The following is a 15,916-nucleotide window of genomic DNA, read 5'->3' as shown; positions in this document are numbered from 1 at the left end:
TGGCTCTGGAGGGAAATTGCAGGAAGGGTTCAGCCATCTCAGGGGCTCACTGGTATCTGCCCAGCATCAGGCACAAAGTGCCAGTGAGCCGGCCCAGCTATCACTCCGCGAGTGCTGGGCGCTGCCGAGGGCTTTGTGCGGGGCCCGGCTGAAATGTCCAACTCTCTTGCCATGTGCAGAGGGAAACTCCAGGGCTTCTTACAGAACCAGAGCACGTCAGGCTGGCAGAGCCATCCTAAACGCCACTCCTAAACCTTCGGGCCCTGGCCAGGCTGGCAGATGGTGACATGCAGTGACAGCAGCAGCAATTCATCCGGGGTTACGGTAAATCCCCTTCCAAGGCAGCTGGGAGAAAAGCTGCTCCTGCAGGCACAGGGCAACTGTCTCCAAAGCCAGAGCCTTGACTTTTTCCTACATTCAGCCCAGAAGCACACACACACACACACACACACACACACGTCTCTTTCCCAGAAGGGGAATGGCAGCAGCAGGACGGAGCTGAAGGCTGGGTTGCGGTAAGAACAAGCTGTGGTGAGAGCTGGACTGAGCACGCGCCCCCCACACACCCCACCCTGTGAGCTCTCTCCAGCTGTAAGAATCAAATTCTCCATGGTTTATCGGCAAGTGGGCTGACCACATTAAGTATCTCATTGCCCCAGGCAGCGTTCCAGGTCTCTTCTATATTATTAGAGCACACAAACTTGACTTTTCAAGCAGAATAAATTACACTTGGAGGCCAGCTCCTCTCTGTGGAGCTCCAGTAGCTACTGCCATCCACAGAGCACTCCACCACGATCTTGGGAGAGCTCCGGTCCTTGCAGATGCACCAGCCCCTTCCTCGCTGTCTTTGCCTTGGAGAAAAACCAGCAGCATTCCACGTCAGCAACTCATCCTCCCACTCCCATCCCAGCTGAAGCCCCTGCTGGCACGAGTCAGGCTGCTGAATGGACAGTGATGGTTTTTTCACACCATTTGTACGCGGGAGACCAGCATCTGTCTCATTATCAGCCGCTGTCCCGAAAACAACTGCCCCCTCCAGGGCTGGTCCTGCTTCTTCCAGGCAGGATGAGGGCACTGAAATTTCGAGAGCCCAAGCGCTAGACATGGCTGGACGGGGATAGATGGGCGAGACGGGTTTTGCCCAGCCTGTCAGCTGCTGCTGGAAGCCTGGCTGTCACTTCGTGCCCTGCTAACAGCCACACGGGGAACAGTTTCTCATTTAGAGCCCCCTTAATCCAGCTCCTGGAAGCAGGACCGGACAAAGAACGGTGCACACAGCTTCCCCCTTCACCGCTACGGTTCTGACCCACACGCTCAAGGTGACGCGCAGCTGTGAGCAAGGTCCAGATCAGGTCACGCTGGGTGGGTCAGGGAAGAAGTTTCCTTTCCAAACGCAGAGCGGGGTGGGAGAGCCCTTCCTCCTCCAGGACAGCCCCTTCCCCCAGCTCAGTGGTGGTGCAGCACAGCCTGGAGGTCCTCGGGCAAGGAGCCAATGATGGTCTCAATGTACAGGCCCACTCGCTGCAGCGTTTCCTCCTTCACAGGGAGGTGCTGGCACCTGGCTCTTACCTACAGGGAGAGAGAGGAATTTTAAAACAGCTCCTCTTCCTGCTTTGCCTTTGACTGAGTGAACTTCACACTGTCCTTTAGTTCAGGGCACAAGACAACAGAGAGGAAACCGTCACCTGAGCCCCAGGGAGACGAGAAGACTCAGAATTTGAATCCTTTTCTACCCAAACACTAAAAGTTTCAGGGCTGTCCCACTTGCCAGCTCTCCAAATCAGGTAGCGAGAACAAAGTTTTCTAAGCAAGGATTATCCTAACCCTAATCAACACGACAAGTTATCAGCAAGCGTGATCCCTGTCCTTGGTCTCTCCCTGCCACGGAGATACCAACAGATAAAAACGAGGGCAGGGAGAAGGGAGGAAAGCTTACCAGCTTCTCACGAAGTTTTAGCACCAGGTCTACAATCTCCACTTCGGACTTGTCCTTCATCCAGGCCACGATGTTCTAAAGAGAGAGAACAGCTTTCTTCAGGGACATTTCTCCTTCACAGAAGCTTTTCTCAAAGAGATACCCCTAAAGCAAAGCCTGAAATAAAAGTGAGGAGGAGGTTTCCTCATCCTCTTTCAGAACCGTGCTCGCAGCACTCAAGCCTAAATGAGCAAGACATCGCTCTCCCCACTTTTCTGCCCACGACAGCATCAAGCTCTTGCCTGCAAGAGAAGAGTCAAGGGGAGATGCCGTAATATGCAGCCAGTGCAGGGCTCCTCTCCTCCAGTCAGCACCGTGAGCCCTGTGCTGCGCTCAGAATTTAAATCTATTTGCCAGAGTCAGGCCTGTTAAAAAAGGAGAAGAGCTTTGGCATTCCCCAGAGCAGGCTCAAGGACCTGCACAGCCGAACGGTGAAGCAAGTGCTGTAGCTGAAGATGCACCCGGGCAAGAAGTCAAAGATCCTGGGACTACACTGGCAGCCACTCAGTTTAAGGAATTGTACCAGCAGTCCCAACTGAAAATCCTACCTGTTTGATTGGGGCTAAGGAAGCCAGCAACAGAGGACACTTCCAGCCTGGCACTCTGCTGCCTTGGCAAGGGCCTGATGGATGAGAAATAGTCAACAGAAGCAGGCAGAGCAGGACCTGCACGGGCTAACAAAGCAGGGCAAGCTGAGCTGCTCGTGTTCTTGCCCCTGACACGTGCTGCCACTCCTGTGCACAGCCAGACCCGAGGCAGAGGAGACACTGTTCCCCCTCCATCAGTGCAGAGCCGGGACGCGTTGATCAGTGTCCCAGGCAGCAGCGCCCTCATCTCCCGGGCTTCGGAGGCCTGGGAAGCCCGGTGGTGGTTTGAACACCCAGAGCTGGAACGTACCGCTTCACAAATCGCCTCCAAGTGAAGGGCCTCCAGCTTCTGCGTCATTTCCTTGTGCCTCTGGCGGTACCAGCCATCAAAGTTGGGAGACCTGAAGAAACGCCTGCAGAAAGAGAGGTGACAGTGAGAAGGGGACAGAGGGGGACCCGGCGCAGCATGCTGGCTCCGCCACACGCAGGTTCCCCTTCCGCCGCGAGAGGAAAAGATGTTCTGATTCAGGGTGACGTTAAGGGCAGTAACTGACTGGGAGTCAACGTGCTCTTTTCATATTTTGTCAGCTCCAGAGGCCCCTCTCCCATCAGGCATAAATTTAGCAGGTTTGTCACTGACACGAGGGGCTGTCCTGCTGCCTTCCTGCGTGCCAGCTCCCGTGGTGCTCTTTGCCCCTCTGTACTTCTGGAGCCTGATTTTGGCCCCCTTTTCCTTTGGGGTTATGGTAACTGGGATGGTTCAACAAGGGAAGAAATTCACAGTCCTCTGCAGTATCTTGCTTAATTTCTCTCCTTTCCCGATATTTAAAGTTTTGGACTGCTTGCTAGCATGGATGGAAGTCCCACAGAACTGGTGATTTACAGTGACCCTGTGTAAACGAGGTATCATCTTTGTCATTCACACCTCCCCAGCACAGCGCAGTAGTAAACCTCCGTTTTTACTGAGCTACCCAAGAAAATGAGCAGGGGGGCAGCACAATACCTGTTTTTCTCTCAGTGTCACAGGACTTCCACTCAAATTCAAAATGGGATTAGAAAGCCACGACGGAAAGACAAGGGTTGTGGCGGCAGAGAAAGAAAAAGGCGAGGAAGTTCCGGATGCCACACAGAGCGCAGTGACAGCCACGTCGGCAGCAAGCTCCCTGCACCTCTCCCACCGGCAGCGAGGATATCACCAATGCCCTGTTTCAGCATTTCCCTCCATGTTTCAGCATTTCCCTCCATCAGGAGCCACACGCTCCGTATCTCTTCAAGCTACTTCCTTGGGCTGCCTGCAGAGAGCACTTGGCCAGCAGAACTCGGCTGATGTTCAGACAGTTTCCTTCTGCAGCTTCAAGGATCCTTGCCCGTGCTCCCTGCCCGGCGCAGTGGAGCCCTAAACCCAACCACGATCTCAGGACGCCACTGTGACACAGACAGGCTTATTTTTTAATTAGGGTTTGACTGAGGAACACAGGAAACAGTCTATGCACAAAGTCACCCAAAGTTAAGAAGCCTGGAACGTGCAACACTTCTGCACCCACATCGGTTGCCTGCAAACCTCAATCGATTTATTGAAACAGTTTGTTTGCTGCTATTTTTCAAAATATTAGATAACCAAAAATAAATCTGCCTACGGCACCCACACCGTAATAGCAGAGCCACCCATTTTCTGCTGAAAAAGCACAAAATGCTACAAACTTCATTGCAGCAACAAAACTTCCTAAACTATGATTATCATCTCTGCTCACTTTCTAGAATCTTATCCCCTCTCCTTACCTACTCACTTCCCATTTTCCTTCCCCCTGGGTATCCAATTTCTGGGGTTTTCCTACTCCTATTGTGACGTGCATCTTCTCCATCCCATTTATATCTAACTATCCTTTATAAAAACTATGGGCAAACTCTCCTGCATGCTACAAACTCTCCCGCATGCTCTCTTAAATTCCCTAAAGAAGCCACGTGCTTCCATGCTCTCCGAGCACTGCAGCCCTGCGGTGAAGAGGCAACGCCGTTGGCCTGAGCACGCACACCTACGGCCATGACTGGAGGAAGACCTACAAGGCTTTACACCCCTTCTGACCAGGATCAGACGCTTCAGAAAGAAAGAGATTCCCTGGAGGGCAAGAAGTGCCACAGCTGATGTCAGAGCTCCGGTCCCTTCCTCCCCAGCAGCAAGGACTTGAGTTTTTGAAGGTGGGGAGTTGATGGCTTCTAAACCCAATTGTATCTACTTGTTTAAGAGACTACGGAAAACACGGGAGTGATTCTGCACCGTCTTTGCTCTTCCTGACCGTTATTAGTTCATCAGCTCTTTGTAGGCATGAGGTTTTCAGGTGACCAGTCTCTGTCCCAAACCTCTCCTCTTCACTCCCAATTCGGATTCAGGATTTGCTGTTACAACTCGCACAAGCTGTGTGGGGGATGAGGCGAGGAGTTACCAACCTCTTACCTGTAGAGGCCCAGCCAGTCGCCCTTCAGGACACAGGTGAGCTGGGGACCGGCATGCTCCAGGGTCTTCATGAAATCTTCCTGTCGGAAAGGCCGAATCTGGGGAGGATTCTGCACAACGGAAAGGCCATATTACATAGCACCTGAAAGAAACTGGGGCTAAAAATGAGCTTTGTATTTACAACAACCTTCCGTGGCACAAGGCAGACCCAGCAACCACAAGAACAAGAAAGGCGTGAGCATCTTAACCAGCCTTGCTGGTAAAACTCAAATTAGACTCACAATAGCCGAGCTTACTGCAAAACAGGAAGCATCTGTCCCAACGTTTCAACTTTTTTTTTTTTTTTAAAAAAAAAGGAGTAATAATCTCTTCCTTTAATGCAGGAAGTTCATGCAGAGAATCAGAGTATGTGATCAGCACATGGCATCCCAATCCCCCCAGTCAAAGGAAAGCCAAAAATTGGGAACATACCTTCCATGGTGTAATGGCCCTCTGCAGAGGCATCAGACTTGCAATATAATGCTCCTAAGAAGAAATAAAAAGCAAAAAATAAAATAATAATTAAAAAAACATTACGACAATCAAGGAACCCGTTGCATGGTCACGGAGTTTGACGGTCTTGTCCAACGCACCACGGCCCAATCGACAGCCTCATATTCCCTCTGCTTCTTGATTCATCGCCGCATTGAACACGAGCCTAAGCTGGTTCCCCACCAGGGATCAGGTCACAGAACTGTGCTGCAAGAACCCCAAGAGTGTCGTGTCAGAAAAGGTCGGGTGGGAGGCAGCTGGCAGGAGGGACCAGAATGTGAGGAGACGCTCTGTCCTCCCTCGTAGCAGCCCCTAGGGTGATGTAGAAAAGAAAGCGGAGGAGCCCATCTAGGCCAGCTGGACAGCCCCCAAAACAGCGCCAGCGGTTTTCTAGCAGGGCTAAATGGGGAAGGTCTTGAGAGAAAGCTAAAATCTGCTGTGGGGTGGTGATCACCACGTGGACAGGCCTCAAGCTCTGTAGCAAAGCTCCCCAGGGCCAGAGGGGAGGGTTTCAGGCTGACCACGGGTTTGATTGCAGCGTTAGAAGGGAAGAGGAATGTTTTGGGCTCCCATCCCTAGGTATCGGCTTTGACTACCCGTTGAGAAGAGCAAAGAGTTGGCATCAGAATCGAGTAACTGGGAACACTTATTTCCTACATCGTGGGAAACAATCAACATTCCGTCTTTACACACCGTGTGCTGAACATTCAACCTGCAGACTTCCATGCTAGTAACTGAAATTTGCATTCAAGAGACATTTAGTTCCTTTCCGTGGAGTAAAACCCGCCTGCAGGGTGCCACGTCCTGAACCTGTTAGAGACGCTCAGGTGCGGGTGAATCAAAGAGGGCAAGCGCCAACGCGTCACTCGAGCATCTCCTGTTTACTCCCCTCACCTTTCCACCACTCCAACAAGTCTCTGCTCAACTCACCAGAGGAATAATGAAGCTCTGGGTGAGCTCCAGGAGGTGACGCCTCAGAAGGGCGCTCTGGACTTCCGACGGGCGTTTCCGCTGAATCCCCTGCAAGCACAAGCAGCGTTCACAGAGGGGTCTCCTCTCTCACGCAGACAGACGTGCAATTTGCAACGGCCGCAGCTAGAAGCGGCCAGCTCGGAGCAAAAGCGAACCACCCCAAATTCACATTCTCCTCCCTGGTTAAACAGAGCACTCACGTTTCAGCACGTAGAATCTGGTTTTTTTGGACTTTTTTTTAGGTAAGGATTGTTCTCTATTAGCTTATCATTAGCACCAGCATTTAATCCAGAATCCCAAGTGGAAGATTTTAAAACTGGCATGATGAACACGTCCCAGTATATCTGACTAAATTATTACACACCATGAAGAGGCTGTTCTTTTTGGAGGGTTTCGTCTCTTTAAAGCAAGCTGTTAGCACAGTTTTCCCCCAGCGACATACAGGATGCAGGGCAGAGTGGCAACTGCTTACCTTTAGTAATCTTTTTATCAAGGTTTTGTCTTTGTGAAGGAATGTTTTATAGGAAGTATAGATTCCTAGATTGAGAAAGAAAAAATTAAAAATAGAAGCTGGAAACAACAAATCTTTGCCCTCATATCTAGAGGAGCTGCTATTATACAGTGCAGGGATAACAGAACTGAAATTCCTAGCACAAACCCCGGCAGCTCTGTGCGTGTGGGTAATTAAAAAAAAAAAATATTAAAAAGTAATTAGGAAATTACAAAATCGCTAATGCAGCCAGTACTCTCAGTGGGCTTAAAGGACACTGAACTACCTCAAGGACCTTCTTACGTCAAGTTTATGGTGCGATAACTTCCTGGAGACAGCTTATGGCTAGGCCTGAAGTGAATCGTGCGCGAGGCGACAGCTCTACCTGGGTGAGCAAGTTCCTCTCCCTTGCATCTTCTTAGATGCAGGTATGACACAGAAAATAAACCCAAGAGGATTAGACATTGTTCTCCCAACACTGAAATAATTTGTCCAATTAATTTATTTTGGCTTTTCCAATCTCAGAACGAAGGGCGCAGTCCTTCCGTACGAGACGGGGGATGTCACTACTGTGGAGCAGATCAGGTGCGAGAAGACGGTAACACCAAAACGTCCATTTGTTCAGGTGCAAGGAATAATGCAGGCAACAGCCACGCCTGCCAAATCCATCTGTGTGGAAGGGTAAACAAAATCAAATGGTATCTGACAAGAAGACTTACCTGGTTTTGTGTCTAGAGTTTTTAGTTTAGCTAGCTTCTTCACTTTAACTTGTTTGGGCAGGTCTCCTGCAGAAAGACATCAAGTGCCTCGTTCAGGCCCTGAATTCACACTCACAGCCCCAGCACGCGCTTGAGAGACCTCCCACTTGAGAACATTCAGTCCTACACTTGTCCTTCTCAAATCACTCCCCTGACCCCACCCTCACGTAAGCCTTGTCATCTGCTCACTTTCCTGCTAGAATTTTTCAACAGGCATACGTTAACGAGGCATCACAAAAAATCCCCACTCCTCCACCTAGACAATAATTAGAGCAATTCTCTCTACCACTCTCTCCTTCCCGACTCAGTTTTCTCTTTCCTGCCCAGGAAGGACCTCTCCTTTTCTAAACGTTTCTGCAAAACACAGCAAGTTACCCTCTCAGCAATTTGTCTTCCCCTCTGTTTGTGCTCATCCTGCACATCGGCTGAGCCAGAGCCCAGGCTTCCTTTTGGTTTCTCAGCTCTCACAGGAACAACAATGTGTAAAACAATGGCTGGAAGTGCAGCAATCAGCTCCCTGCTCACCTCTAACAAGGTCTTCCAGCACAGCAGGAGTTTGGTTCCACCCTTACCTGACATTCGGAGCTCCCCGACCCGAAGAATGTGTGGCCAGTGCTGGAGAGTTTTGATAAAGAAAGGGTTTGTGACTCCCACAACAATGTTTGGCCTAGAAAGAGGGGGGGGAAAAAGTGCAAAACAACGCTGACCTCGGGGTTTCCCTCACGCAGATGGTGGAAAGTGGGTAGAGCAAGGGTCTACTGACTACTTACGGAGCTTGTGTCCTGGTGGTGTACTCCTTAAATTCACTGTCGTGGATGGTAAAATAGGGCCGGTAGTCACAGCAGTACCGCAGAGGAGCAAGGCAGCTGTAACAACAGACGCAACAGTTGCCACATAAACTTCACAGTTTTTGTCTTCATACCAAGTTTACATCCTAGAGCAGCATTTTGTCCTGCTCTGGAGGAGTTCCAGGCTTTATTTTTCCCTAAAGCAGAGTTCAAAGATGGAGAGACCAAGTTCCTCAGGGCTGTGAAGCATCAGGTGTCCCAACACAGGAGATTCACTTCTACTCTCCTCCATCACTGGTGACATAAGAGCAAGACTCTCTTGCTATCCTGTTTGCCTTACACGCTTTCACAGGCAAACTAAATCTAACACAACTGACCCGGCAGAAGAGTAGATCTGAAAAACTGTTGGAATTCATTAGTGTGGTGACCTGTACCTGGGAATCTGAGGCCATTACCTGGTAAGCGCCAGAACCATTTCTGAAGAGACTGTAGGGGATGGTGCCATGACAACAATTGGCTCTCCCAGTAACACCAGCTCCCACAACATCTGGATATGGATTAGCACTGGCTGGAAACACCTGTTCAAGCAAGGATGAACGAAGTTAGACATGTGGTTTGGAAAAGACCAGGCACAACTACTGCACATAAGCACAACCACACGCGCCTCTATCTGAGGACGTGAAACCTAGGACTGATTTTTTAGCGTGCCGTAACAGAATGCCACGGGTCTTTACACACGCTGTTGCTCAACTATTTTATGCGTGTTGAGAGGACGTGCTTTAAGCAACGTAAGGCAACCCGCAGACTGGACCGCTCTCAGCATGCCTTTTCACCTAAGCAAAGCAAACCACACGTGGATTACAGCAGACACACGTCTATAAGAACAGCGCCCGGAACGCCGAAAGGTTTGGTTCAGACACACTACGTGCACACTCCCAGGGCGCACACAGCTTAAAATGTTGCACGAGCCCTGTGAGCCCTGGGTTCTAAATGACAGTCTGCAAAGTAGCAGAGTTTTTGAATCCTCACTTGACATCTTCATTGGATCTATGGTTTGCAGGATATTATGAACAGGAAAAGCAGATGGAAAGGACAAGGTTGCAGGGATGGTGGCTCTCACCTGAAAAGATCCAGTTCGTGAATACTGGGGAGAACCAGTGGGGCTGGTAACAAATTCTAAATGAGGAAGAAAAAAAATGGTAAATCAAACAACCCCAAACCTGTTAGCAAATAGAAGCATCCTGACTGAAATGCCATCTTATGCCATTTGCCCAGAGAGGCTGTGCCTCCCCCCTGCCTGGAGATGTTCAAGGCCAGGTTGGATGAGGCCGTGAGCAACCTGGGCTGGTTCAGGGCGTCCCTGCCCGTGGCAGGGGGTGGACTGGGTGGTCTCTGAGGTCCCTTCTAACCTAAGACATTCCAGGATTCTATGATTTTAAACCAACCACAAAGTAGCTCCCTCTACAATAAGCACAAAAAGAAGAGAAGGAGATTAATGCTTAGACATATGGACATATGTTTAGACATAAGGAACATATCTGGACTGAGCACTCAAGGTCCAAATGAATTTCCTTTGCTAGAAGATAGCCAAGAATCCCTTCTTTTCCTGATATGAAAGACTTTCTGTGTAGAAAGGGACAACAAGTACCGAGAGCTGTGAAATATGACAGCATTATTCAAAGGAGAGAAAAAGAGAAAAAAAGTCAAAATAGCAAGAATCAAAACCAAAGCTGAACAAAAGCAGCAGAGAAGCTCGTACAGCAAATGCTGCAACACAACAGAGAAAACCAAGGTAGGGTACTCTGGAGACACAGGAAAGGCAAGACGACCAAAACCTGTGAGAACAACACACATACGCAACTTGAAGCACAAGTTTTAAGCAGAATTCTGTTTCGAAAGGCAGGGGCAAGAGAAGGGAGCGTGCTGTTTGAACCAGAGGGGTAGTTTAAACTGAATCAATCTCAAGCCAAAGTGGTTTCAAGAGAGGAAAAGGCTGAAGGAGTTCCAGTTCTTCTCCACCCTCCTTCCTGAGCAGCCTAGACTCTGCTCATCCCTGGCCTGTGTCACGCGACACTTCCTCATCTCACCTCCTGATTGAACTGCTTCACCGGGCTTGATCCTGGCTTGTCCACCCTTGATGGGATTCTCACCTAGATTACCAAAAACACCAAAAACCAACAAAACAACAGGTTACCCAGGGAGACAGAACCAGTTAGCAAGCACACTCACTCTGCTTTCTTCTCTAATAACCACCCGCGTGAGAAAGCTGCAGTTACGAATTCTAACTGCCCAGGGGTTAGGACCGAAGGGAAGGAATCTAGATTGAAGAGCAATTTGAACATCCAAAAGAAAAGCGAAGAGGTGTTCCACTTCCCCGTCTGCCTCAGTCTGCTGCCAAGTACAGATCACCAGCAACAAGTACCTGAATGACAACTCCCATCACCGGAAGGTTCAGAGACTGTCCCGGCACAGGAGGCGGCCACTGATCGATCTCGTTGCACACTGCAGGAACACGGGTAAAGAAATAGGTTTAGTCTGAAGGTCAAGACAGCTAATTCAGCCAGGCCTGCAAGTTCTGCCAATTTAATTATCACTCACTCCTAGTTCACGTGGCCCCCGGGATAGTGGCAAACCAGCACTGTATCAAATAATTGTGCAAGTTTAGGTCAGGCACCAGACTTAGGTCTGCACCACCACTGCCAGTGAAGGCCCAGCAGCACCCCGCTGGCAATAAATCACGACTAAGTCGAATAGTGCAGTAAAGACGCAGACAGAGATGCAGCATGAGCAGTTTTTCCCTTTCTCTGGGAATACAACGTACGCAAAACTGACAGCATCGCCTATTAAGGCTGTCAGACGTTTCCCATTCATGCCTCCTTTAGAAGCCCTTTAGAATTTTGACAAGCCAACCACCTGGATCAAAAGTTTTTCCCTGCTGGAATTTGTTCCAGAATGAACTAATCTGGAACACTTCAGCTGCCTTTCAAGAAGTTTCTGATAAAAACTCTGACAGGTTTCCCTGTGCGTACCTGCCCCCCCAGATCCGACTGCTCACCTGCCTCCAGGCACGGCTCCAGCTTGTCGAAGTATTCCGGAGCAATCAGCTGCAGCAAGGACTGGAACAAGTTCACGTACGGAAGGCGTGACACCAGCACCAAGGACTGAAAAAAGGTCGATTTAGGAGTCAGAGACCCCCCAACACAATCATTTCTAGCACTGCTTATACTCACACTGACTACTAAAAGGCTACACTTCAAAATCAACACCGAAACCACGAAGGAGCTCAAAAGCAGCACTTTGACTGGTGGAACCCTTGCTAGCTACCCGGTTGTTGAGCCGTCAGGCTTTGGGAGACCCTGGGTATCCACACAGGCAAGGACTTTTTTTTTGTTGTTTTTTAATGAATAAGCACAGCTGGCAGCTTCTACCAAGGAGTCACCGCAACTAGGAGGGATGAGATCATGCCCTGGCAAAAGATCAGCTACAGTAAAAATCAAAATAAATGGCTGATAGGTTCAAAGCTACCTAAACAACCATTCCAGAGAAGCGCGAAGGAGCAGACCACTGAAACTGAAATTAGGTAGATAAACAAACTAAAGCCATCCCAGGGAAGAACGAACTAACTTGAAATATTGCTGATTTGTTTCCAGCAACGTCTTTTTTTTTTGTAGTGTTTTGACTTCTTTCTAATGCTTCTTTGTGAAACATATCACTGTTTTTTTACAAGTTTTTCAATTCAGTCCCCCTGGGAGTTTTCATTACTATGCTGATTATTCTCTTCCTCTAATCAGGAGTGAATACACTAATTAGGATCCAGTGAAAATTTCTGCAATAGTCCCTTAAACATCTCCTTTCCAACCCAGTATTATGCCATTTCAAATAAAAAAAACACCACCCAGGTGTGACAACACACTTCACTGAGGAATTCAGTGTATCCACAACTTCTGTGGGTCTACCAAAGAGGAAGGACATTAGCCTGGTATAAATCTCTGCCCATCAGGCCCCCACGTTGCCCAGTTTCTCTAATCCTCCAACTTTTCACATCGTCAATCCACTGCTTCAGTGGAGATGAAGAAAATCCTTTCTGTGTTAGCAAGTCTCTTTGACAGAAACTCCACGTCACTGCTTAGAGGCGGAGGAGAGAAAAGGCAGAACCGTGTCCCCATCTTCCACAAGTTACCAGAGGGATCTACGATGAAGCGTTGCTCTTTGAAGAGCAGGTGTTCAAAGGCCATTCGTTGAGAGGATGGCATTTTATCTTTTGATGGGAAAAAACACTCCTGAAGGAGGAATTCCATGGACCCGTGGAGAAAAATGGATCTTAGGATCAAAGTCAAATATTTTCCTTCTCTAGAAGTCTGCAATGCCACGTTCAGACAGGGCCCATAACTATCTGCCTGAATAATATGAAGCACTTTGCATACTTATGCGGAAATAAACACGCAGTTTGTATTCCAGTGTCTGTGTGAAAGGAATTTATGGTAAGAGACAAGGCTGGTGAGGTACCAGCAGTGTCACTGCTGCTAGGGAGATGCAATCAGCCCAGCAGGAAATCCATTCCCAGATGGCTACTAGGAAGAAGAAAGATTAAAGCAATACTAAGCGCAGGGTTAAGGTATAACGAGCAATAGCGAAGTATATCCTCTCACTGTCTGTGACGCTGGAGCACACACTGAGGCAAATGTTGGAGTACCTCAGGATCTCAGGATTCAGACAGCAGGTCACCGCTCACGTGATTAACACACCATGGCAACTGCATCCAGGTTTGTCTGGAATTACACTTTCCATATATTCCTGCTCTCCATGACCTTTGCCGTTTCCTGCAGAAACACTGTGGGAGTCACGTAGGAAGCGGTGCTCTTTTCCAGCTATGGAGGGTGCCTTTTTACAGCTACGCACCCGCCGAGAGCAGCCGAGCTATCTGGTTTCAGGACTCACCTTCTGAAAATAACCCCTCTTCATGGAGCTGTCCTTGACTTGCCTGAAGTACACGTAACCAAAATAATGAGCCGCCTCCCGCTGGAAGAGAGACCAACAACGCCGTTACTGAGAAACCGCTCACTGCTAGCGCCAAACTCTCTCCAGGCACCGGCCAAACAACACACCTCCCTCCCGCTGCCACCCAGCTGCAGCGCTCCCTCCTGTTTACCCAGTTCCCTGTGCCCAGCTACCCGGGAGTGTTTACCAAGTGGGAAGGCAGAGAGGAGATACAGACAGCTCGACTCACAAAAAAATCTCAGCCTCCAGGGAGCACCTTTCAGCAGCGCCTTTCTGCAGCACCTCCAGGGCCACCATCTAAAGGGTTAACTGAGGTTACCCGCGGAGCCAACCCTCTGAGCTCATCCTGACTCCACACCGAGGTGCTCAACTGTCCGTTTTCTTTGCCAGCTAGAGGATGATGTATTGTTGAGGAATCACAGAACCATTCAGGCTGGAAAAGCCCCCTGGGCTCACTGAGTCCAACCACGAACCCTGCTCTGCACAGCTCACCCCTAAAGCACCTCCCGCAGCACCACACCTCAACCGCCTTTCAACACCTCCAGGGGTGGGGACTCGCTGCCCTGGTGTGAAGGAACACCCCATCTCCTGAGAGGGGAAATGCCCTCTGCCATACCTGCTGCACTCCTCTTCAATCAGGCGCTTAAGGCACCACCTGTCAAACTTTGCTCAGGAGGAAGCACGAAGCTGGATGATGCTTCCTCCACAGCATCCATGAAAAATGAATGGATTTAACAGGAATCCCCAGCGATCATTTCAGACACATTATGTCTTCCAAGTTCCCACAGGCATCAAGGCGGAAAGACAGTGATCGGTGCTGAACACAAAGACCATCCATAACATAATTTTTTGAAGCCCCACAGTTTAACATAACCCTTTTCTTCCCAAATATTATTTTTCCATCACAGAGTTCAGCTCTTGGGCAGTTTTACTTCCCAAGTCTGGGAGGCACTGTCCGATTGCTACAAAGCAGGGAAGATGCCTGCAAGCTGAAAAATCTCTAGACCAGACTTTAGGAAAAGAAATCCTCCTACTCCCTCTCAGACCAGCAATCCCTTTATGGACTGCATAATCACAAAAAGATTGCAGAAGCGTTAAAAAGGCACATGTACAGGAAGCATCGTCCCAAAGGAGAAAGCAGATCTGATGGCCATCTGCTCAAGTAAAAGCAGCAACGGTGCTCAGCACATCCCTTCTCTGTGTGAAAGGGACAGCTCGCTGATGGAAAAGCCACAGCTAACGGTCACTCCTCATTAGTGCTTGAGGTTGGCTGAACCAGCCCGCACAGAGCAAGCCAGAGGGTGGATCTGTGGTACGCCAATTATTCCGGTTGCTTTTACATACCTAGGTCCTGTAACAAACGCAAAGAACCGTCATCCCTCAACAAAAGAGGCAAATGTCTCATTTACCACAGCCAAGGTTATTCTTGTCTTGCCTCACAGTAACGCACAGATAGCCGGGCGCTCTGTCGGACATCACCTGTGTGCCGCCGCTCGTCTCTTCGCTGTAGCTAGACGTGACCACTGGATCTGGGGTCCCCCCAATTCACCCCTCAGAGGAGCTGGGATTCTCAACATAGCCCTCTGTGAGTATTCCCACGGAAGTAAGTCCCTGTGCTGTAAGCTTTCTTCTTTTCTGACTATTCCCATGGCCACAGAAAATGAGTATTTTATGCACAGAAAACCTCCCACAAGCATATTTGGCTGTTAACCCAGTCACACCACTGTTTGCTTTGCAGGTGTTCGTAGCGCACTGAAACACAACTGACCTGCAGCGTCAGGGGCGCTTCTCTATTGTACTCGCCATCATCCTCATAAGGAGAGCTCCTCTGTCCCCCTGACTGACGAAGGCGGAAGCTAAATTGAGTATCCCCCAGGCCACCTGGCACAGAGAAGATCACAAACGCTCAGGAAGAAGTTTCAGGAAAGAGAAGGCTGGATATCGGTTAAATCTGAAATGCCAACACGAACAGGAATGCAGATTTACAAGGAACTCTGAAACTGAAAACAAAGTGGAGAGAAACACCATAAAAAAAAAAACCACCTCAGAAACCCAGTGCAAGACTTGGAAGGACTCAAAGAACTGGTACCATTAAGCTAAACCTTGCTGGGCCACTGCTGGCAAACTTAAAGACCCCGGGGTGGTATCATCAGTTCTGAATCACAGAATCATGCAGGTTAGAAAAGCCCCCTGGAATCACTGAGTGCAACCATGAACCCTGCTCTGCACAGCTCACCCCTAAACCATCTCCCCAGCCCCACATCAAAACGGCCTTTAAACACCTCCAGGGATGGGGACTCAACCCCCTCCCTGGGCAGCCTGTGCCAATGGCTGGCTAATCCTTCTTTGTAAAAAATTATGTTAT

General features: G+C 49.3%; 1 protein-coding gene across 1 annotated transcript in view; it reads right to left on the bottom strand.

The window, feature by feature from the left end:
- Nucleotides 1-1,446: 1,446 nt before the first annotated feature.
- Nucleotides 1,447-15,916, bottom strand: part of DENND6B (DENN/MADD domain containing 6B) — a gene marked incomplete at its 5' end in the record, with an annotated part of 16,004 nt that continues 1,534 nt past the window's right edge. Inside the window, 17 exons of the mRNA XM_009867213.1 lie at nt 1,447-1,569; nt 1,937-2,011; nt 2,873-2,975; nt 5,015-5,124; nt 5,486-5,539; nt 6,476-6,565; nt 6,990-7,054; nt 7,727-7,792; nt 8,338-8,432; nt 8,536-8,631; nt 9,009-9,131; nt 9,674-9,729; nt 10,641-10,703; nt 10,976-11,055; nt 11,609-11,714; nt 13,492-13,572; nt 15,320-15,432. Coding sequence (XP_009865515.1) covers nt 1,447-1,569; nt 1,937-2,011; nt 2,873-2,975; nt 5,015-5,124; nt 5,486-5,539; nt 6,476-6,565; nt 6,990-7,054; nt 7,727-7,792; nt 8,338-8,432; nt 8,536-8,631; nt 9,009-9,131; nt 9,674-9,729; nt 10,641-10,703; nt 10,976-11,055; nt 11,609-11,714; nt 13,492-13,572; nt 15,320-15,432 — 1,499 coding nt within the window. The remainder of the gene's footprint in view (nt 1,570-1,936; nt 2,012-2,872; nt 2,976-5,014; nt 5,125-5,485; nt 5,540-6,475; nt 6,566-6,989; nt 7,055-7,726; nt 7,793-8,337; nt 8,433-8,535; nt 8,632-9,008; nt 9,132-9,673; nt 9,730-10,640; nt 10,704-10,975; nt 11,056-11,608; nt 11,715-13,491; nt 13,573-15,319; nt 15,433-15,916) is intronic.

Source organism: Apaloderma vittatum, unplaced genomic scaffold (genome assembly GCF_000703405.1).
Source record: "Apaloderma vittatum isolate BGI_N311 unplaced genomic scaffold, ASM70340v1 scaffold23490, whole genome shotgun sequence".
In the NCBI taxonomy this organism is placed as follows: domain Eukaryota; kingdom Metazoa; phylum Chordata; class Aves; order Trogoniformes; family Trogonidae; genus Apaloderma; species Apaloderma vittatum.
This window is presented reverse-complemented; position numbering and strand designations above follow the sequence as displayed.